Below are 23,912 nucleotides of genomic sequence, written 5' to 3'. Positions count from 1 at the left end.
ACCGTACAGTGTTCGTTCTTTAGGACCTCCAGCACAGGCTCTCTTCAGTCCCAATAAGGAAGGTTTTGGATTCATTTGCAGAGCAAAAATAAAGTGATGGTGATTCAACCAGCAAATGACTGTTGTGTTTCCAAAAACATCATTCATACAGGCCAGTCCTGACATCACTTTGGCTGTAAACATCTCACTTCTTGACAGCTGTGGGTGTTGAATATCATTTTCAGATATTAGTATACTTTTTAAAATTATTGCTAAAGAAGTGTCAATTTCAGAGTCTAGATCAACTGAAAAGGCTCTCTTCTGTATGTAATGGACCTAGATACAAGTCTGTAAATATAAATCCTTGACAAAAGGCTGTTTACCCTTTTTTTTTTTAAATGGACTTGTAGTTAAGGGTGGATATAAGGAAATCTTTTATTCTGCCACTGTAAATGCACACTTTTAGCTTGATTTAGCACTGTAATCATCTAGTGAATCTATTCTCAATTTTCTGCTCACAGCTTTTGTTGGTATGATGTTATGAAAATGTGTGGCAAGCATCATAGTCAATTATTGCTGATGAGTCAATGAGTGTTTTCCTGTTGAGGCTCACCTACAGCTTTTGTACCATCATTTTCTCCTGAAATGCAACATTTCTTCATTTCATTTGCTACACACAAAGGTTGAGACGACGTGAACAAGACTGAATGGTCACTCATTTTACTCAGATTCACACAGTTCAAACAGATTGTGTAAATAAAGTTATTCATTACCTCTGAGTCAAAAATTGACCAAGCCTCATGGCAAAACGTGAATTGAACTGAAATAGATACGAAATCTGTGATTTGTGTGCAGAAACCTTATTTTGGTGCTTATTTTTGTGCTACTGAACCCAACTTTAACTCTACAGAGTAACACAGTGAAGTAGTCATGAAAAAGTCCACATTTGGGAGTTGCAGGGGTGGGAAAGAGGCTCTACACACTTGACTGGCAAGTAGCATTGGCAAGTTTGAGTTCTGTCTTGACTACCAGCACCTTCACATAACTTTACTTTAAGATGTTGTTTTTTCATTCAGATGGGGTTTTGCTGGTCATTCAATTGCTGTTTTATTCTTACACATGACGAACTGTCCTACTTAGTTAAAGTCGGATTTTAAAAACAAGACAAGATCAATATTAGGAAAAATCATGACTTGCATTAAAAATGACCCTGCATCAGATATCCTTTTCCTAGATTGCTAAATATATATTCATATCATATGTGTAAATAAATATACATACATATGATATACTTTTTAACTGTTATTATATAATTCCACATTGGTCACCAAAACCATCATTACATGTTATTTTGATGATTGAATACATCTTTAATTTGGTGATTCTATAGTAAAGAAGAGTATTTATAGTATCAAATCAACCATCACTTATTTATATACTGACTTAGAGCTTCATTTAAATCTCTTTCTGTTTGCTGCTGGCAATATTCCTCATCAGATGCAAGTGGCATAATAAACATCCATCCACAGATACAGCGTGCAGAGACACTCGCTAACCACTGGTGTTGTTTAGAGATATAACTGAGGCTTTTCAGAGCATATTTGCTGCAGTGAGCTTGCTTCTGCTGTATTATTCACTCCATAAGGCCTTCTGAGAGTGACATCCATATCCATATGATAACCATTAGCATAGTCTCATTTACACTGATACAATAGATACAATAGCTTTTTATGTGTTAACTTCACATCCAAACTACCCAAAATCTACACCTTGAATTGAATCACCCTCTCAGAGCAATATTTTATTAAAGATTGATGAATGAAGGCTCGCTCCTAATTTTTTCTTTTCTGATTGGAACTGACTGTTTTTTTTACATAAAGTTAACATCAATATATAGCAGTCACATGTGTTCTGAGTGATTGGTCACATAAGAATGCTCAGAAAGCCCATCCTTAGTTAACAACGGTTTTACTATACTGACACCATCATGTGACCATGCAATGTTTCCCCATCAAAAAGTTACTCAATAAGCACTGTTCTAATGGAAATTTGAGGCACAGACTTATATTTATTGCAACTGAACAGTCGCTCCAGGTTGAGTCTCTGCTTAGTAGATCAAATCCACTTGCTTTTGTTTTGCGAACTGTTCAATGGAAGGATTCCAACCAAGGGAATCTGACCTTTTTATAACAGAATTGACAGTGTTAGCACAAGCTGTTTGCTGCAACAAGCTTGGATTGCAACTACGTTAGTTTATAGAACAGATTCGTGGTGAGGCGTATAGGAGCTAAATTAAATTCTTGACTTCTCTGATGTTGACTTAGCAGGGTCACAACATTTAACTGTTCACACTTCATACTCTTACAGGGATGCAGGGTGTGTCCATTTCTGATCAGTGTAAAGTTTACAATAAATAAGGTGTGTATGTGTGTGTTTGTGAAGATTATGGGCCTCTTTAAAACTGGGCTGAGTAACCAAACTTAATTAAACAAATGATTGATAACTTATAATATAATAAACTTCAGATAGCATGTCATCCACTGGCTGTGTGCACTTATTTGTCAAAATATAAACAGTTTTTTGTCATAGTCTTAGAATTTTTAGAAAATGTATTAGTTATGCTGAAACCACAACATTTCCTGCGGCTATCTTGTTATTTTTCCCACAGTCATTAACAGGAAGAATTTTGTTATATGCTTTTTTCCAGTGGAGCTGAAATTCAACTTGGACCAGTATGTGAACAAACGCTACCCGGGCCTGGTAAAGATTGTGAGGAACAGCAGGCGGGAAGGCTTGATCCGAGCTAGAATACACGGCTGGAACGCAGCCACGGCTCCTGTTGTCGGATTCTTTGATGCTCACGTCGAGTTCAACACGGGCTGGTAAGAAAGGGTCATGTTTAACAGGAGAAACTGTGAGCTCTTTCTCAGTCCTTTCTCACCTTTGCTTTTGAGCTCTGCTTCTTTATGTTTTAACTACAGGGAGAGGTCATGTTATACTGTTATTCTTTAGCTATGAAGTTTTGTCTGATCTAAGCATTTTCATCTACCGTACAGGTATGCCAAGTTTTAACAGAGACAGCACTTTTCAGCAGAATGACCCATATTATTGGGAAGGATTTATTGCTAGTAAGCATTTTTTTCTTGCATGTCCGTTTTAGATTATAAACACCTGGCTTTGATTAACATAAAAATGCATCCCAATTGAAATAACACAACTTTATTTTATCTGTTGGCTTTGGGCTCATTTTTTCAATTTGAAATTGCTTCTGGGGGTCACAGTCCTGCTTAAGCTTAACTGCAAACAAGTCGCTCAAATAGATGTAATTGGCACCTAATTAGAACCAGTCATGCTGTCAGTATTTGAAGAAGAAGTGTAGCCTTTGTTCCCTAGGAAGATGCCTGAGAGGCAATAGTTGGATACAGGGGGATGAAGTAAGAAGTGCTGGGATGGAGGAGGACAGCAAAGAGAGACGGTTGGGTTGTAAATTGGCAACAGTGTTTCTGGATGCAATAAAGCCTTTCTGGCTAGATAAATGTGAGAAATTAAAAAAAAATTGCCACTTCTTCTCTCTACAATCAACAGAACCTCTTCTTTAGTGTGATAGGATATTGACCAAAAATCCAAAACAGCCTTTGTGTAAGTAAGACCTTGGCTCAAACGTTTCACCAAATAATCCAGACTGAAGACAGGACATGTATGTAGGGTTTTTTAAAAACTCTTATATGTTCGTAAGAATTTTCACCTGGTTTTCTTGGAGTTTACAATAACTCCTAACTCATGTGTTACTATTTCACCGTACCTCTTGGTCTGATACTGTAAAGGTTTTGTTATGGCCGGAGACTGAATGTGATGAGCTGACAGTCTCAAGTGGGCTTATGAAATGGCTAAGAGAGTTATTCACATTTTTCTTTCTCTCCTCCTATTTAGATTACAATGGGCTGGATGAATTATTAAGGCCCTTTTCTTTTCATTGTTCACAATCATGTGGGAGCCTTCAGATTTGATATGACCACCAATGGATTATACTGTGATGCATTTCTGACACATACTTACTCTACATAACCAGTAACGTACTGAGACAATTTTATTCTATTTAAACTCCTTTTTTTCTTTTTTGGTGGATTCATATAACAATCATTATTTATGTATGATTTGATTATGTCAAATACATGTCTGAAAAATGTTATTAAGCCCTGTGGCACCCTCTTATTATGGCTACTGGTTTACTCAGTTCCTGAAGTCTCACCCCAGCAGTTATCAAACTGCACTTAAAACTGTGTTTGTGTGTGTTTTTTACAACAAATTTACAATTTGAGCTCTTTGGCACCAAAAATTTTTAGAAAGGTTTTTGGTTATGTCCACTTCTCCACCTGTCAGTAGATGACATTGGCTTACCTGCCTTGTCCAACCCTTTGCTTTTTCTGAAATATTTTAGAAGATTGTATACAAGTGAAAATGAACAACTATAAGTAAAACAGTAAATGGACTGTACTTAAATAGTGCTTTTCCAGCTTTTCCAAGCTGACCACCCAAAGTGCTTTTACACTACAAGACACATTTACCATTCACACACACACATACAGCGTGTCTTAGTCTATACAGTGTTACAGGCTACATAGTGCATTTTTCTCTATCACACATATTCACACACCGATGTACGCATCTGTAGGCAATATGAGGTTCAGTGTCTTGCCCAAGTACACTTCGACATGTGGTCCAGGGATCGAACATTCCATTTGGCAGATGACTGCTCTTCCTCCTAAGCTACAGCCGCTCCATCTTGTGGCTTATGTTATGGCTTATGTGAAACTTTTGATAGTGCTATCACACCTTGCAAACTTTGTTCTTGGCTCTGACCTTTTTTCACAATCATTCCAAAAAAACACATTTTGCTTCAGTTTCTTAGCCAACCTCAGGCTTAGTTTTAAAAAGCTTCAGGATTTTTCATCTATATGAAAATGTTAAAATGTGCAATGAAACCTTTTATTTCTCTGCCTCTGCTTGCACATAAGAAAAGAGAAAATTACATGCAATGCATTAAAAAAACGCATGCTCAAAATTACACAAACCTATTTGTAGGTTTATTTTTTATGCAAGCTTCAATACAAATACTATGTTAATACAATCAGGCAAGCTGATAGTTAATAAGATGCACAGATGAAATTAAAGCACTAAAGGACAGAGTGAGCTTGACCTTGAAAAAAAAATAACAAACTTTAATATACAACTAGAGATTAGTCAGCAACCAAACAGTGATCTCATGACCTTTGCAGAGAGATGTTTTGATGAACTTTCAGTACGGTCTCTCAGCTGGCTGTGCATGGTTTGAATTTGAACTACAGGCCCAGAGGCAGCTAAAGGCAGGTCACCCAGCCAACAAGCAGCACTCAGGCAAAAAGCTGCATCATTGCCTCTAGGTGCATTACAGATGATAATTGATACCCTTGTGGTTCCCTCATCTGTTTCCCCATCTGTTCTTATCCAAAAATAGAAGCGCCTTTCCTGCCCCTGTATAACTCCTCTCACCTCCGCACAGGTTCCTGGCTTCTCAGTAACGGTGCCAGCCCCTCTCCTCCTTCCTTTACTGTACAGGCTGGGGCTTTAGCTCACCTGCTGTCCAACACACACACTCTATGCCTCACACGCTCACATATCATTCTTATCTGCTTTTGACAACGTTCATCCATAGTTTTTTTTTTTTTCCCTTCAGATCCTCTTTGGTGTGAGGTGGGATTTACAGTAGTCAATAAAAAGTAGAGTAGTACTGCTGTGATTTTTCTTCAAGTAGTTGCTGAGTAGAGGTATATAGTGATGGAGAAGATGATAGACATCTCAAAGCTTGTTCAAGCTTCTTAGGTATCTATGTGTGCATATGTGTGTGTGCGTGCACATTTATTATCTAATTCCTGCCTTCAAACATTCTGCTCCCCAGTATTCCGATAAATTTACTTGTGTTATCCACACTTTCTATTTGTTAGAATGGAAAGAATACCAATTCATCATGATATGATTATTCACCATGGCGTATACAGTGATAAGTGAGATGGATGGTTGCTGTAGATGCTGTGGTGAATCTCCCTCAATGACCTTGCACACACCGCCTGTGCATACTGAGCTGGAGCCAGCACTGCCAGCTCTCTGCTGCAGCACTGTGATTCATTGGCATGGTCTTCCCCCTGAGGGGCTATACATTTGCAACTGAAATGCTTTGCTAGTTCACATTATTGTTAAAGCAAACATAATTGTATCATGCTGTACAGTGCACTTGAAAGCAGTATTCCATTCCTCTCACACCACGTTGGTTTATGAGAATGTAAGAGGCAAGATGAGTGATAGAGTCTGATTTCCATGCCTTTTCTTTAGTTTAATTTGAAGAAATTAAATTGCTGCTTATCAGTAATGTGGTATTTCGTCAACTATATGTTCAGTCCATCCCCGCTAAGACTTTAACCACCCAAATGCAGTGGGAAGTGGTTGTCCATTGTGATCCCAACAACACCCATTTATTTCTGCATGCTGTAAATAAACAGGACTGATAGCTGGGAATAGGGGTGTGTTGTAATTTGGGCTGGCTGCATGCTAAACCCAAACACACAGTTGCAGAGAGGAGGTACTGGGAAATTAACAGAATTTTTTGGTCTCAGTCGTGGGTTGTTAGCAATTAATGATTATCAGAGTAACAGTTGCTCCATGCTGAGTGCATGATGAAGATAAGATTGTGTTTGCAGGGAGTTTTTAATGAAAGACTTGCTTCAGCTCTTTCATGAATGTTGAATGCTCTATTGCTATGTGACCTGCAGTGGATATCTGAGAATAAAACCCACTGGTATTCATAAAACTGAGAAACTGATTAAACAGTCCTCCTGTCATTACTGAATATGTAATATTTGTCATATTAATGATATATATTGCATCTTTGTTAATATCATAGAATTCTATCCCTAACTCTGTCTCCTTATTATCACAAGGCACAGTAGTATTATCATAAATGTATTTGTTGTTTTTTCATCTCTCACAGCATCTGGCAGTGACATAATAGATGTAATTTAGGAAGGCTGTGGTCACACTGAAAGCTTCAGAGCACCAACCAGGCAGACCTCCAAAATCATAGAATATACATGGATTTATGCTCCTTTTACATTTATATTATATCAACCACACCCTGAGCAAATTAGTTTAAAAGTAGAGGGGAATCTCACATTATGCCATTAGATACCGTTCCAGTTTATGCCACTGCTGCGTACCATGTATATCAAGTAAGATCAGAGGCCTTAATGAATGGAAATTCTCTAAGACTACCTTTACCTTCTTGAAATTCTGAATCATCTATTGGAGACAAAAGACTGGCAACCATTGATATGTGCTATGTGCATGTCTGAGCTGCTCTGTGAAACTTCCAGGCAAAAGGACAGTGGGTGGGCATACTTGTAATCATTTAATGTACTTAAAAATGGTTAAAGGCACTTTCAGGACCAGACGCCTCACCGTGCATGTCCAACAAATGCAAATGATCACGGTAAGATTTAATTTCAATATAAACTGTCTAAACTAGTCAGTGTCAGCTAAGGTGTTGCCTCTGTATTAACGAACCAGTTGTTTTACATACATTTCAAACAATATCATGCATATAATACATATTAAAAATATTATAACCCCAATTCCAAAAAAGTTGGGAAGCTGTGCAAGATATAAATGTAAACAGACTACAGTGATTTTCCAATCTCATAAATCAATGTTTTTTACACAGTACAATGTGGAAAACAAGCTAAATGTAAAAAATATTAATTTTTTTCATTTCATCCAAAATGACAGTTTATCTTAAATCTCATGGCAGCAATATGTGCCACAAAATTTGGGACTGGGCAACAAAAGACTGGAAAAAATAAGGTTTTAAAAAGGAAGAAAGAAAGCTAGAGGAACACGTTTTTCCTCTCAGTTTGACAAGTAAACGATTTATGAATGTGCTTTTTCAACACATACAGCTATCTAATGTCAGATAACATTTCAGTCAGTCGTTAGGAATCGAGTTATTGACTGAAGCGTGTCTGACGCTGTGGACTGTATGAGTAAAGACATTCTGTTGCTTCTTACTTTCTCTGATCACTATACACAGAAGTATGGCTGAATTTACTGAACAGACATTGCCATTAAGTTACTTGAAAAGTTTGTCAGATGACGCTGAGATTAAAACTGAGACTGAGTTGACACATGGTTTTAATAGACAAAAATATTCAAAGAAGTGCCTGGGCCCATTTCAGGCAAGTTAGATGTATTTGTGCAGAAGTAATCTGATTTGATGTGTTAGTTTCAAACTTAAATTTTCACATTTCACATCTTAAAAGTCCCACTATTTTAGTGGGACTAAAACAATAATACATTTCTCTTTTTAGTCTCATGTAAATATTTTTTTTGTACATTGATGTAGAGTTAAAGTTTGTGCGAAATAAATCCAAAGCTTTCAAAACACTTAATTTGAGGGAAAGTAACTGCTGAAAATATTCGAAAAGACTTACAGGAATTTGTGTTGAATTACGGAGTTGGAAAATTACAAAATTTTTGCTGTCAACATTTTTAAGGCATGTCAGAAATCATGACTTGATAACCATACATTCAAGATTCCTGGCTTATGCTTCAGTGATCTAATTAGCTGAAGCATTAGCATGTGAGTAGCTAACTCAAAGCACTCACTCAGTGAGCTGGAGTTCTGCTTCGTGAGACTACACACATACAGAATTGAGATACTTGAGTTATGCTTAATTAATTGATTTTATGAAAAGCAACACTGACAGCTGATGATTTCCATCACCAGCACCTGCCTTTGAAGTGAACATTTTCTAACTGGTAGTTTTGCAAAACATTGACTGGCGACAGCAGGGATTAAACTGTTGTAATTGGCAAACAGAGCTGAACAAATATTCTCCCTCCACAGCCTCCATCCTTCTCTCCTGCCAACACCTGATGCTGCATATATTTTTGCAGTATATGCCTGCCAGTGAGTGTAAATTGCCTGGTGTGTTTTAAAAAAAAATACTGCTCGTAACTTAGTCCAAAGATGGAATGTAACCAAATTATTTATCTACACCGTGCGTTCGAGACTTCATGAATAACGCAATAGTATTGGATAAAACAAACTCTCCTTTTATTAATATGTTTTGATATATGTGAGATGAACTTACTGCATATATATATTAGCAGATATTTGTTAATGCTTTACATGAATAGTCTTCGATCAAAGCACAGCTCATCGAACTCTCCATACAGTGCTCTGTTAAAGTTCTCCCATACAGTATACATCAGTATAACTCAATTTGCTTTGCTATTCTTGTACTTTCTCTCACATCAAATTCTTTGCACCAAAATTCCATTCTTCCTGTATCGGTAGTTCATTTGTTTTGCAGCATTAAGTCCAGTGCAGAACTAAAGACGATCTTATTTTAGGCACTGAAGGCACTGCTGCTCTTGAGGCATAATTCTGAGTGCAGATAGATCAAATTATATGATGATTCCCAACTTATTGATTAATTCATCTGGAAAATTTTGATTAAAAAATTAATTCTGAAATGACAGAGCTTCAGAGTCATCTCTGCACACAGGGAGAACCGATACTGAGGAATCTTCTGAGGTTGTGTCAAATCAGGTAGCTGCAAATGAAGATTGTAGAAAATATTAGTCATCGCAACAAACCTCTCTGTTTAATATCAAATTTTGTATGTACATATATATATATATATATATATATATATATATATATATATAGAGAGAGAGAGAGAGAGAGAGAGAGAGAGAGAGAGAGAGAGAGAATATGGTCTGTTCATTATCATGGAGATGAAATTGCACAAGCAGGAAGAGAGATGACACAGGACACAGAGACTGCTAGTTGTGATGGGGTTTATGAGTGTTCCCAGACACTGGGAGATGAATAGAACAGGTGTGATGACAGGGTGATCTGCTCAAGGTTAGGGAGTTTAGGGAAAGTTCACGAAGCAGCAACACCTTAGCATGTCACACTAACCCAGTCAGGGACACTGCTCCCTTTGCTATTCAGTTTTTAAAGCTACATGAAACCCTTTGTTGCGTTCTACATACTGCATGATGGCCTTTGGTCAGCAAGGTGTACTCATACTGTCTTCAGTTAGAAAACAAATTGAGTTAAATGGCTATTTAACAGATGGCTGTTAGTCAAACTGTCAGGTGTTTTTCATTGCTTTGGTTTAGATTATCCAGTTGATATTATTACAGCATCAAGATTTAACTAAATGTGCAGAGATCTAGTTTGTTTTGTTCACCATGTTTAGTTTTTATTCTCACAGACTAGATTTATTTGGTTTTAGTTTCCAAAACACCGACATTACTATAAAATAAGTGTCATCGTAAAGCAGGTCAACCTCAAAAACCAAAATCTGTTATTACACAGGCTTTCTGGGGAAGCATAATGTTATAGTGCATGCTGTTAAACACTAAAGAGTCCAATGCCTGTTAGCCTTGCTGCCACTTTGGCAAATTGGCCACTCAAGTTACCAAGATAAATAAAGGGAATAATATATATCAAGTCAAGTAAATTTTATTTACATAGCACATTTCATGTATATATATATATATATAGCTCGAATGGTATTTTTGTCCAACCTAATCAACTGAGGTCATCCATGAAACTGCTGACAGCATGTCATTCATACATTCTGTAATGGTTTTATGAATTTAAAACTTCCCAACAGCATTTAGTATCAGTAAATATTTGATATGAGAAACTTAGTGAACTATTTCTTGTGTATATAGTGTAATCTGAGTGGGACCATGTGAATGGATCAAGCAATGGAAACAATAAGAAACATATATATTTGGATGCACATATTTAGGGAGGTACAGTTATTCCTTCCAGAGAAAACAAAGCTGTTCCCCTCTATCTAATTATTACCCCAACCAAATTAAAGTAAATAACATAATAGACGCAAAACAAAGCATTTTTCAAATTTTGATGTCTCAAGACTCCTCCCTCATTAGTTTGGTTCCCCATCTACCATCCCACACTAGTACTTATGCGTAACTGCAGTTGCTTTGGTACAGCACTGACTTAACTTGATACATGATGGTCTTTAAGCAATTTGTGCTTGTTAGAAATCTTGTCTGACTTATGCCTGCACTGCAGAATATAGCCATGCTACATAACATTAAAACATGCTGAAGCTGCTCTCCTCTGACTGCACCAGCCGGGATCCTGCTCAGTGACAAGACAACTCTGCCATGATTGGCTGAAACCTTCACTGATATGTGCCCCATGTGATACATTTTTACTGCTGTGTCTTCAGATCCATTTCTGCTGTGGTTATCTTTCCCACACAGGATGTAATGCATCTAGTTCTCCCCTCAGGCAGCTCATTCTCTCTATATATGGGCACTAAGCACTAGTTTTTATTTACAGCCAGAAAGCTGTCAGAACTTTTTAGTTCACAAGTTACTATTCAGTTACTGGAAAACAAGTCTTTGATTCTTTAACAGATGAAAACTTATCTTAGATGGAACCCCTGTCCACACAGTGTCTCAGTGGTGGGAATTATAAGAATGTGACGCATCAAAAGCACTGAACTACTTCCAGGAGGAAGTGAAACACTTCCTTGCACAGAGCAAACTACATTTAAACACCAACAAAAATGACCCAACACCTAAAGAAAAGAGGCATAGAGTTTCATGAAGGTCACCTGTGTTCAGCTGCACATCCCAAAGCCTGAGTATGTCAGTTTCCAAGCAAGCACAAAAGACACATGAAAACCTACTCGTCTGTAATGTTTGTTTGCCTTATTATGACCAAATTATAGAAATAACTCATCTTTATAGCAGTTAATGACCTTAGAGTAAATATAGAGAGCCTCATTGGTCAGCCTCTCAGAATAGTGTCTGCACTACTTTTACTAATCTCTCTTAAGTTATTAAATCATGGCTTACTCTAAGTAGCACCTCATTTTTAACTGATGTCCCCCCCATACAGTTAAATTTAGATTTCCTTTGTAGTCTCTGTCCTCTACCTTCATATGATAAGAAGTCATTTTGCTTTTGGGAGATAAATGCTTTTCGCTTTTTGAAGCGAAGTAGATGGGGGACAGTGGGAGTAGGACAAGAATCAGGGCAAAGACAGAGAAATTAGTCAGTGGGTGGGGAGATTAAAAAAAAAAAGTTGGGCTGTAGGAGTTTTCTTGAGAGATGCATTTATTATGCTATGATTGCAGCCTATTTTTTTAATTTTTTTTATAGATGTAGAAATATATCATGTGAGGATTTGCATGTTTGAAGATTTTGCAAATGTCGTTGGTGCCAGGAGCATTTGTGTCATTCTGGGATTGGTGAAAAAACAAGATGCAGGCAGTTAATATAAGCAATCATTTGAAGCAGCACAAGGGAAACTTTTTAAGTTAAAAGATAGGTTGGTGATTATCTTTAAGGGTGTCAAATCTACTGAGTGGTTCAGAGCTTTGGTTTGTGAAGGTGTCTGTCGTTAGAGATGAGGGTAAATCTATACACCCCTTGATAATTGTAAACATTGGCTTTTCAGGAAATAATTTACTCTCCTCAGGCAAGGAAGAGAATATAGCCTAACACAATCCTGCCCTTGTGTTTAATGGAGCTGAGAGGCAGTGGGTTTCGGTTAAAATGAGGAGAGAACACTGATAGAAACTGATTTATTTGCTTAAAATTCTTGTTTTAATAGGAAAAAACACAACTTGTAGGTTTGAATGCATTTTAGTCAGTTATTTAATCTGACAACCCGCCGGAGAAGTTATAGCTGGAAAGAGCAGGAGCAGGGAAGGCCCTTTCAACAAATAGAAATAGGAATGCCTGGAAGAATGCTGGATGATCCGTTTGTCTGTTACCATTTTAGCTTCAATCAGATCAACTCAGTGGAGCGAGTTTTTAAAATGAACTTGCTCTAGTCATTTGGGAGAACAAAAATATCTTTTCCACAGAGAAATGCCTTCTTTTTTCCTTTACTCTTCAACAAAGTAATACTTCTCAATATAGAAAGCTGATTGGTCACAAACATTTAACATCAAGCCTGAAAAAACTGGATTGTCTTATCATCTTGCACATCTCTCGAGGATCCAATTGCCTTACACATTAATAAGTGACTTCCTGTAGTCCAAGATTTGGCATTTTATCTTGCCATAAAACCCCTTGGTTTTAAATAGTTGTACCTTTGGCCAAATAAGAGCCATTCTTAAACTTACTCTTAAACTCCAGAATTTTGTGTGAGTAGGCGTTTTCTTTTTGGTGTAAGCCAGTCTGACAAGCAAAACTTCTCACACCACTAAAGTTACAACTTCTCGCACTTAGTTTTACGATGAACAGTCTTCCCAGGAGCACTGTAAGTCTGTCTTTTTCACCGGGTGTGTTTTGCCTCATCAGATTAAATTTCTTATCAAGTCTCCTCAGGGGAAAAGTGTCACTTTTTGACATTTTGTTTTCACGAGCAGGGGATATAAAATGTATTTTAATTTGTTGTTCCTCGGAAAATTCATTTTGCAAAAACCTTTGCATCATGAACAGTCAAGGAAAGTGAATCCTGGAAATTGTTTTGAATGTTGAATAAATGCTGATTTGACAGACTGCACTGCCGCTGAAAACACATCCAAATTCAGAGGTAGTGAAAGTTCCAGTTATCCGTAGCTGCTCCTGACATTACTTTCTGGTCCTTGACTAAATAACTTTCTGTTCAGTATGTTTAGGAAATATTTTAGTTGATTTCCTGTAAATACACATTCACAGCTTTCACTTTAAATTAACAGCTACATTAATCATTGAGCCTGTCTTGACCAATATTGTTGCAATATTCATAGTCCAAAACGCTACAGGGCAGAATGAAAATTGCCATGGTTTTATTATTTGCCTAGTAGCGTACTTCTTGACTCTCACTCTCTTTAATCATCTTCTGGACATGTGTAATGAAGCACCTGCATATGTAATTCAGAAAGTCAGCTCTCTACTCTGTTTTTTTTTCTTTTCTAAAGGGCTGAACCTATTCTGACCAGAATGAAGGAGGACCACACCCGCATTATCCTACCTGCCATAGACAACATCAAATACAACAACTTTGAGGTGCAGCAGTATGCCAACGCTGCCCACGGATACAACTGGGGTTTGTGGTGTATGTACATCATCCCTCCACAGGAGTGGCTGGACAAGGGGGATGAGACAGCCCCTATCAGGTGAGTGTATCAGCTGGTGACCAGCATCCATTATAGATTAGGATGTTTGATGAAATATGGATGGCTTTTGGATATGACTTATTCATGTATGGAGCCATCAAACTCAGGTGCTCTATAATGTGGTGCGCACACAAATAAAACCTGCCTGTGGTAAACTGTCTAATTAACATGATGAATATCTTCATTTCAATGCAGAATCACAAGGCCATGGCGATGTGGTGTGATTAGTATAATTGTGTGTTGAATATGAGCAGGTTATTTCATTACACCCCCTCTGATTGGATGATGGCACAAGCTTGTATTATGTTTCTAAATAACAGAGAACTGGTAAAAAATAAGACTGAAATGAAAAAGTGTTGAGGTTGATATTAAATGGTCTTTATGTTCCAGGCTAGGCACACTATTGTGTCACTAACTAAAAAGTCCAACTTATTATGGGAGCATGAGCTGACAATGTTTTGCTTTGCCTGTAACACTTTGACACATACAGTAACTTTCTAAAGATTCATTTTGAATTAAAGAGCTCATATTATACTCATTTACAAGTTGTTCTTGGTTACTTGATTTGATAAACTAACGTTTTTTCATGCTGTATGTTGCAGTAGCACCTCATGTGGCCTACTGCCTACTGTCCAAAATAATCAGTAGCTTCTGTCTACTTGAGGTTCTCCTCCTGAAAGGTCTAAGGCAGGGCTGTCAAACTCCAGTCATCGAGGGTCACTGTCCTGCAGGTTTTAGATATTTCCCTGCTTCGACACACCTGATTCAAATCAGGGCATCATTAGCAGGCTTATGCAGAATTTAGCAATCTTTTGAATAGATCTACTTAATCTGAATCAGTTGTGTTGAAGCAGAGAAACATCTAAAACCTACAGGACAGCGGCCCTCGAGGACCACTAATGCACTAATGCATTTCAGGTATTCAACACGACTTTTCTGTTGTGTTGCATGAGTCCACATTACAATTGTTGTACATGGTATGATATGATTCAGGGATGATTAACATTTCAAGAGAACAAATTTTTTTGTTTAGATTCAATTGGGCTCGATCCTGTCTGATGTAGGTTTTAATACTTATTTAACACAGATCAAATTTTTAACTGGGAAATTAGCAGAAGTTGTTTTCTATGTATGAGGCAAATAATAAACTAGATTAAGTGAATTTGATTTAATGCATTTTATCAATTCAGCTGAAAAAAACAGATGTGGAATTGAACTTTACTGTTCAATCCTCTTAATCTAGTTTTTAAACTCAAGCTTAAAAAACACAGACTTACATTTTCAGAACTGATTGTAACAACTACAGACAATTGCGGTCCAAAGTCAAAAGTGATCTAAAAAATTATGTAAAGAATCAATAAGGTAAGAATTGAAGTATTTAAAGTATATAAATTCAGCCAAGCCAAAAATCTGGTCAGTAAGGATTTAAATGATTTGCTTTAAGATTTGAGGGCGTTTGATGGTTAATGTGAGCTTCAAAGGCCTGCTACACCAAAAGTCAAGAGCAAGCATGAAATGTATTTTGGGTCATGCTTTAAAACTGATCAGCAACTACTTCCTGAAGGGCCTCTATCATTTTAAACACTTCAACAGTCTTGCATACTTTTGCATTTTGACCATGGGCAACAGAAATTGAATTCCTAACCAGTTTCATCACTTTGCAGTAATACTTTCATTTGATACAAGGTGTCACATACAAAGAATATGGTGACAGTTTTTACTGTGGCCATAAATATAGGATGTCTTCTGAAAGGTCTTTGAAAATAATTTATTACAGAGTAACAGCTGCTACACCTGTGACAGGAGAACAACAAAAGAAGAGTGACAGATATTGCATAGTCTGTTCCTTTTTTCCCATTGACATTATGCTGCCAATGTGCAGATCGCCTGAGGGGCCGGCTGAAGTGTGTCGGTTGTGTGGATTTCTATTGGAAATCATTGCCCAGCTTGTTTCCTCAAGGCTTGTCACCATCAACAGCTGAGGCACTGACACCCTCAGAGCTGTGTCTCAAAGCCTTTTGCAGCTGTTTGGATAGATTCAAAAACAAAGATAGTGAAAGGGTACACGACTGCAGAAAACTGTCGCATTCTTAACGTAGAGAGGATTCCAGTTATTTTGGAAATGTAGCAAATATAGGTTTCTGAGGCAACTAGTATCATTATTGACAGGACAGAATAGAGAGATAAAGTGGAAATGGCCACCAGCTGGTATGGAGAAATGTGAACTCTTCGGCCTAATCAAATGAAGAGCATTTTAAAAGTAGAAAGTTGTGTATCTGGAACATTACTAACCTAAAGATGACTAAAGAATTTGGTTAAAATCAGTCTTGAAAACATGAATAATTAAGAGATACACAATAAATGGATACTTAACTACAAATGTATTAATGTATTATGATATCACCTTGTGCTTTTCGTAACAAGAGCAGTTTCTTTATTTGCGAGACGAGTGAGCATCTTCAAGTATTTATCTTGCTTATTTTGTATGTATTAAATGTTCATACTGCAAAGGATACAGAAGACAAGGGGTGAAAGAGGCAGATGAGCCCTGCGGGATGACCATCTGCACTCTGAAAATAACTGAACCTTGTAACATTATATGAGAAAACCAGAGAGAAATTTCACCATTAATCTGTCATATGATATTTAGTTATTTTTGCTTTTGATTAATCTTAAAAGTGAGATCTCTGTATTGCCTTTATGCAGGTATCATAACACCTCTGCAGAAAAAGGAAAAGACGCGAGGTGATTTTTAAAGTAAATTTAGATGTATGATATTAAGCTTTATTTTCAGCATTTTAGCAGGAACAGCTGGCTCTAATTAATCACGTAATTGGCCTTAGTTAATTGGCTTTAGTTGGGGAATTACTTTAATATTGTTTGATGCACACCAGACAAATTAGACTAGCTCTAAAGTTTGCCATAAATTACACCCTCCCCCCACTTAAATATGCCGTTATATAAGCATCTAGAACAGACCCTAATCATTGTTAGGACATTTCTTTCATGCATACATACCACACATGTTGTGGCAAAAATAAATCACACACAAAACTGGCATGAAGTGCATTTTGACCAACAGCCCCCAAAACTTAATGGCCCAGGGCTTTTTTCCAGGAGCTAAAAGATTACTTCACCCCTGGGTCTGTTGCATTCCCACTGAGCTCTAAGGTTCAGGATAGATTAAGCAATTAAGTCCGCTCAGTTCCAATCCGAACAATCGTAATGTCGGTACTGCCAGACTAAGCAGCAAAACCAGGAGGAGTGCTTCGGCTGCCTTAGTTCAAAATCTGTCCATGTTGCACACGGTTGTGGGGATTTGGGTGTTGGGCCGTGAGGAAAAGAACAATAACAAAGCAAAATCACCATTTGCTGTCACAAGCATGGCTGCCTCTGTTGTCCACTGCCTCTCTGCGGATTAAATCTCTCCATGTTACACACTTTTATGAAGATTTACAAATTTCTGTACAGTTTTGGATGTTTTTATTTATGTCTTAGAAAATAACTGCTGTGAAAGAGATTAATATCCTATTAGTCTGATTTCATGGTTTTCTTGTCACAATCAGAGCAACCTCTAAATCTGGAGCTACTCAACCACCACAGGTTGCAAACCATGCTGTGTCTTCTCAGCTGTCTTTCACTCCAAGGTAGAAACACAAGAACGTGCTCGTCAGCTCCACTTGAATTCTGTTAGTGTAACACATTTCTACAGAGCTTTAGGTGTTTTATTTCTGCCTTGGAGCAAAACCACTGTCAATCAAGGAGAAATTAATGTTTTATTGCTCCTTGCTCACTCTGTAGCTCCCAAAATAAATCTCTGAGTTTGAATGTTGGTTTTACAGTTACAACTATTCCTGCAGTAAAACCTAACGTGAACAGATTTTATAACTAATTGTGGATGTTAAAACAGAGATGACTGAGACACAAAGGAAGTAAAATGGAAACAGAATGCTGGAATTATTAGACCAATCAGAAATAATCAACTCCACAACTCCACTGCAAAGATTTAAGGAAGACTCAAAAGTTCTACCCCCTACCAGGGCTCATTTTGGGGCAGAAATAAAAGGGAAAGGGCTGAGGAAAGAACCCCCTAATAGACACTGGTTTCTGAAAAATGTTCCTGCGGTGGAAGTGTGGCAACACACAGAGGTTTTGAGGTTTTAGTCTCATTGTCACATGCCTCCGACCTGAGTCTGTGCTAGAACACAGAAACAGTACTTACAACACCAGGAAGCTTTTTCCCAAGCAAACTCACAAAAAGATTTGCACAAACTTTGTGTTGTACAGAAAGCCAAGGTAAGTCACTTGTCAAGAGAAGAGAAGAGATGAAACGAACAAGGCAGAATATGTGCTCTGCCGCTCTGTTTTATCTACACAGCCAGTGCACATAATGGCACTTGAAAGCCTTCCTGTCACCCACTTATGATTTAAACAAGACTATGTGTAGCTACAGTATGTCAGGAAGTAAAAGTATATTTCACCAAGCATGAATAATTATAGCGCCTTCTCAATTTTGAAGTAAGCTGTCTGTAACTACATCTATAAGTAAGTAATCACAATGAAGCAAAGAGAAGAGTGTTCAAAGTTTTTCTTATGCCTTTGCATCATAATTTCTTTAAAGTGTATAAATTTGAGGTCCTTAACACAGCACATTTAACATGTAAAACTAATGTCAAGCTTTAAAGCCATCTACAGCTTCTGAGAAAAATGCCTGAAAAAGCTTTCCCACGTAATGGTTCAGGGAGGTTTGCAGCCCTGCGTCAGCTTCATTTATCTACTGATCGAGACTTTTCAAAATACCACTCAAAAGTAATGGTCCGCATGGTGTTTTATGAGGTTTAAACCTAAAATCACCTTTCTCTTTTCCTCGTACACTGTATGCCTCAGAGTTTTAATACAAAGTCAATAAATCACAACGTAGCTCCAGAGCACTTAAAAGTACGAACTGCTGCTGTGTTTCTCAAAAAGAAGCTGCAGGGCATTTGCCTTTTGTGTATGGGAGGTTTTTGTGTGTGTAATAACATGTATGGTGAATGTACTACAGGCTTTAGGCTAGAAAGATGAATTAAGCTGCTCATTGCTTGATGCACAAAAATAATCCTGCTCTGGACCAAGTATAAGGGTTGCATCCTAAGCACTTAAGACCTGACTAGATGACAGCAATGAACAGAAGAAAAGCTCAGCTTCAGCTCATTATTTTGGCCTTGTTGCTTGAAAGTTACACAAATCCTTAATTCCTTCATTAGTTAACAGTCATTTTCCAGAAGAAAAGAAGCGAATAAACACACAGTACACTACCTGGCCGAGACCAAACAGAAAAAGAGCTTGTTCGTTGTTCAAGCACATAGTTTTTTTAGTGATTCAACTGTAAGGAAATCCTCTTTTACCACCAATGCACCATCTTTTCCTCTTTACTGCTGTGAAGGAACACATTTGTTAGACAGCAGCTAAACGAAGGACACTTGACCTTTGTGATGTGCATGTGACAAATAACAGCCTTTTTTTTTCAGTGTGGGCGCACACGTCATCATGAGTAAACGTCCCAAATCTCAGCCTGAAGAAGAGTCGTGGCCTTGCTTGAACTGTCCAGCTCAAAACCTAAAACCTGTTTTTACTTGTGGGAAGTTAACCCAAATCAAAGAGCACTTATGTATACACGAGCAAAGCGGACATTTCTTGCAAATTAGCATGAATCATTTTTCCCTCCCAGTTTAAGAGATACAGAAGGCTAAATGTAAATAGTTATCTTCTTTGCGCTTTAAAATAAACTTTTCTCTGAATTAACTTGTTTTTCTGTGTTAACTATGCATAAGAAAAAGACTTTACTTGAATTTTTTCCTGCAGTCACTGTCTGTTTTTCTTAATGTATACTAAAGTAAAACTAAACTCTATACTAAATATATGGAAACAGAGTCTCCGTGGTGCATACATATATACATGTGTTGGCTTATATGTATCTATTTTTTGGCTAAATTGAAAAAAAAAATCTGTTTCTCTGCTTATCCAGAACTCCAGCAATGATTGGGTGCTCCTTTGTGGTAGATCGGGAATATTTTGGTGAGATTGGTCTACTGGATCCTGGCATGGAGGTCTATGGAGGAGAGAACATCGAGCTGGGCATGCGGGTAAGGCCACAATATAGTCAGTAAATTCTCAGCTGCTAAAATACATATTGAATAGAATGAGATTTTGATAAAGAATTTGAGAACGTCTACTCTTTTCTTCTGTAGACAATGATACACCGTGTATTGTCACTGTGTTCAGAGATTAAAAAAAAGAAATCATTCAGAGAACTGCATGGTAGAGAAATTTAATTTTAACGCGACTTTCATTCAATGCTGCATGATTTTTGTTTGAGAGCTTGTATGCCAGGCCACTGAAAATGCAATAATTACAAATTCAGACTTTTGGAGGGTAATGCTTAGATGAACAGTCTTGTTTAGACTGATTGGCAAAATCTATTTTCAGACTTTTGCACGGCTCATGATGGAGTTTTTTTATGTTCCCCAGCTGGTGGGATAAGCTTAAGATACAAAACCCAGGGGCGTCAACAGAAGCCATGATTAAACTTTGCAGTTTTCTTAGATTGAAGTAGAGAAAAAAAACCTCCCCCAATGCAAATCTTCAGCCAACCCGAAGGCTCTTAAGCCTGTATACGGAAAATGTAAATTTCTTTTACTGCTGCTTTGAGTTGAATTTAACGCTTCATGCGACCGAAGGGCTTGCTGAAGAATTGGTTAGCGTTTAAATTCAGAAAATGTTTCTCTCCAGCCGTGTGGAACCATTCTGAATCTAAACGCACTCCTTGAGCTTATTGGAATGAGAAATGCTTGAAAGATCCCACTCTTCATTTAACGTCGTCCCCACGTTCATTTTGAAATCTTGAAATATCTTCAACAACACTTTGGCTCCCTTTGCAGAAAGCACTTGAGCGGAGGCTGGAGAATGGATCTTGGTTTACAAATTGCTGCAGTGCTTTATTGAAGCCAGAGACATTTATGGTTGTTGATGACCATTTCAAAGCCTCCTATTATTCCACATTGAGTAGCTTTCCTACCTATATAAATAGCGTGTTTTTTTTTTTTACTGCCAGGTACAGTAATGAGACAATCATCCTCTGTTACCATAGAGTGATAACTCAGCAAACTCTATTACGTCTCAACAACCAGTGGCCTCCCCTAAGGTTACACAGTGTTTTGTCATTCATTGAAGTTGCTTATAGGGACCTAACAAACCATGCTGCTGTGTTGGATGAGGTTTGTAGCCGAGATCAATTCAGCTACAGCAGCTAAATAAACCTGGGACAAGTCTATTGAACTGTGTGAAATAGTGTAACAGTGAGCTGATTTTGGCTCTCACACATACAAGCTCCTGATTGAATATCTTTTCTTTCAAAAGATTATTTATTTGCAGTGTTTTGAGTCATGAATTGAAGACAATATCCCACTCTCTCTGCAAACACAATGCAATTATCCCTACTCCTGTTTGGCATGTCTGTCCGGAAATTAAATACATGCTACATTTAAAAAAGGGAGCCATTCAGCACATGCACAAGCCTGAATACAATACCATCAACAACCAGCTTCAACCATTCACAATATACAAGCGCTAATGGAATGGAGTCAGGCTTCTGGCGAGTGGACTGCAATTACTCCTCCAAGACTACTCAGGCAGCTCATTGTAGTGAGCTGAAGAGTTGCCATTTGGGATAGGTTTGATTGACATGAACATGTTTAACAATTAGCCAGGGCAACTCACAATACCCGAGTCTGCCCAGTATAATTTGACTGAAGCGAGTAAACGAAAGGCAAGGTTCACATGAAAGGTTATTGCATGTTTATTTGTGAGTTGTGGACCCTGCTGGCTCGATCTGCGTAAAAAGGCTTCCAGGATGCAAAGAACTGGCCTCTTGTGTAAGCAAGGAGGCCCAGATGTGCAGCAGCTGATTATGCAGTGCCTAGCACTTCATGTAATGTTATTTCAGTGAGGAAAAGAATAGAATAAAGCTAGTGGATGGAATAATTGATCAAAGATCTGACTGAATTTTTCTTTTGGACCAGCATTAAGTAGTTCATAAAGCAGATCTTAGATGAATAGAAATGGGACTAAATATGTAGCGACTGCCAAAAGACGCTCCCTGCATCATGAAGTAAGGGATAGATACATGTACACCCACACTGTGACATCTGGATAGATTTCAAGCTTTGTTATCATTAAAGAAAGGACATGTGATGACCAACTGATGTTGCTTAACATGTAGAAGAATCTTCATTACCAGCCTTTACAAGCAACAAAGAAACTGGTTACCTTTGTATAGTGTTGTAAACGGCTTGTCTACAAATGCTTCTTACTGCGAGGGTCGATTTGCAAACAGAGAAAATGTCTTGGGACAGAAATGATGAATTCTGCCAGAAGTGTCAATATGAGTTTATCTTGTAATGTGTCTCCCACCCCTCCTGCCTTGTGGACTCTTTGCTGATAGAGCATCTCAGGAGACTATAGCATTGCCTTTCATTTCAAAGTTTCTCTGTAATACTGTGATACATCTGTCTGCAAATATATTACTACATCAAATGTGCCACTGGGTCACACCTGCAGTTGCTAGAACCACTAAAGCAAATTGTGAAACGTGTCTACATACATGTAGAATACGGTTTCAGGCTTTTTTAGATTTAAAAGTGAGCACATTGGCCAAAGAGAATTATTGTGTTTGCAAACCATCAATGCTTTTTGGGCAATCATATTGTTTTATTTTAATCAAGGTTGTGATATTGGATAACACCTCAGTTTCATTTCAGGTCTACATTACACAAATTCACAGACCTTCGAAAGCATTTTAGGAATGTCATAAAAAGTAAGGTGAAAGAGTGATGCATGCAACATGAAATGAACTAAACTACAGCAACATTGGCCTAAAGGCAAAATTTAGACAGGTAGTACGTCAGTCCAACACTGCATGATTATCTTTGTGTTTGGAAGTTCTCACCTCACCTTTGTATGTTCCTATTTATGATATACAATTGAAATAGATCTCTAAATAGAGCAATTTTTCAAGCTGTTTGTTGCTGACAAAAGTTCTGAGCGTAATAACAGCATGGGCTGGTATTGAATAGAAGTAGATGTGTTAGCAGATACAAATCTACTAATTAGGATGTCTTATGGATAGCAAGAAAAATGTATTGGACAATATTAAAGTATTTATGTTAAAGTGCAGCACAACTCCGAACACTGTCATTCCATTTTAAATAACCGCTGTATGAAATACCTCTAATTAAAGTCTTGGCTTTTCTCTCACATCCTAATTTAATGCAATTCTGACACAACTTTTTATGGCTTGCACACATTTCACTCAAACATTCTTGCTGTTTAACCAAATTACAATGGTTATCATTTCCCCACCAAAAGAACTAATCTGAGTTTGGATCAGTTCACACAGAAGCTAATATAGCCATCACGAAACCATCCAAGCTGTTTTACAAAGTCTCTCTCACTTTTACAAAAGTCTGATGAATCATTCCAAGTGTGATCTTACGGGGTCTCTCTTGATAACATTTAATCAACTCTCCTGGAACTCTTTTCAGAGGTAATGAAGTATTTTTCTTTTCCCTTTGAAGCCCTGTCTCCATAACCACCTGGGCCGGGCCTTCAGGCATCTGGTCATAATCTCCCTGTAGTGAGGAGAATGAAGCTAATTAAAGTCTAGCAGAAACAGCAGCTAAGCAGGAGTAGGACATA

General features: G+C 37.7%; 1 protein-coding gene across 1 annotated transcript in view; it reads left to right on the top strand.

Moving 5' to 3' along the window:
* The window catches only part of galnt9 (polypeptide N-acetylgalactosaminyltransferase 9), an 88,100-nt gene that overhangs the window by 38,395 nt on the left and 25,793 nt on the right, over positions 1-23,912 (top strand). Inside the window, exons 4-6 of the mRNA XM_072388435.1 lie at positions 2,687-2,861; positions 13,980-14,177; positions 20,185-20,302. Coding sequence (XP_072244536.1) covers positions 2,687-2,861; positions 13,980-14,177; positions 20,185-20,302 — 491 coding nt within the window. The remainder of the gene's footprint in view (positions 1-2,686; positions 2,862-13,979; positions 14,178-20,184; positions 20,303-23,912) is intronic.

The sequence above is a fragment of the Leuresthes tenuis genome, unplaced genomic scaffold, assembly GCF_036924035.1.
Source record: "Leuresthes tenuis unplaced genomic scaffold, fLeuTen1.0.hap1 SCAF_6, whole genome shotgun sequence".
In the NCBI taxonomy this organism is placed as follows: domain Eukaryota; kingdom Metazoa; phylum Chordata; class Actinopteri; order Atheriniformes; family Atherinopsidae; genus Leuresthes; species Leuresthes tenuis.
Note: the sequence above shows the minus strand (reverse complement) of the source record. Positions and strands in the feature narration are given on the sequence as shown.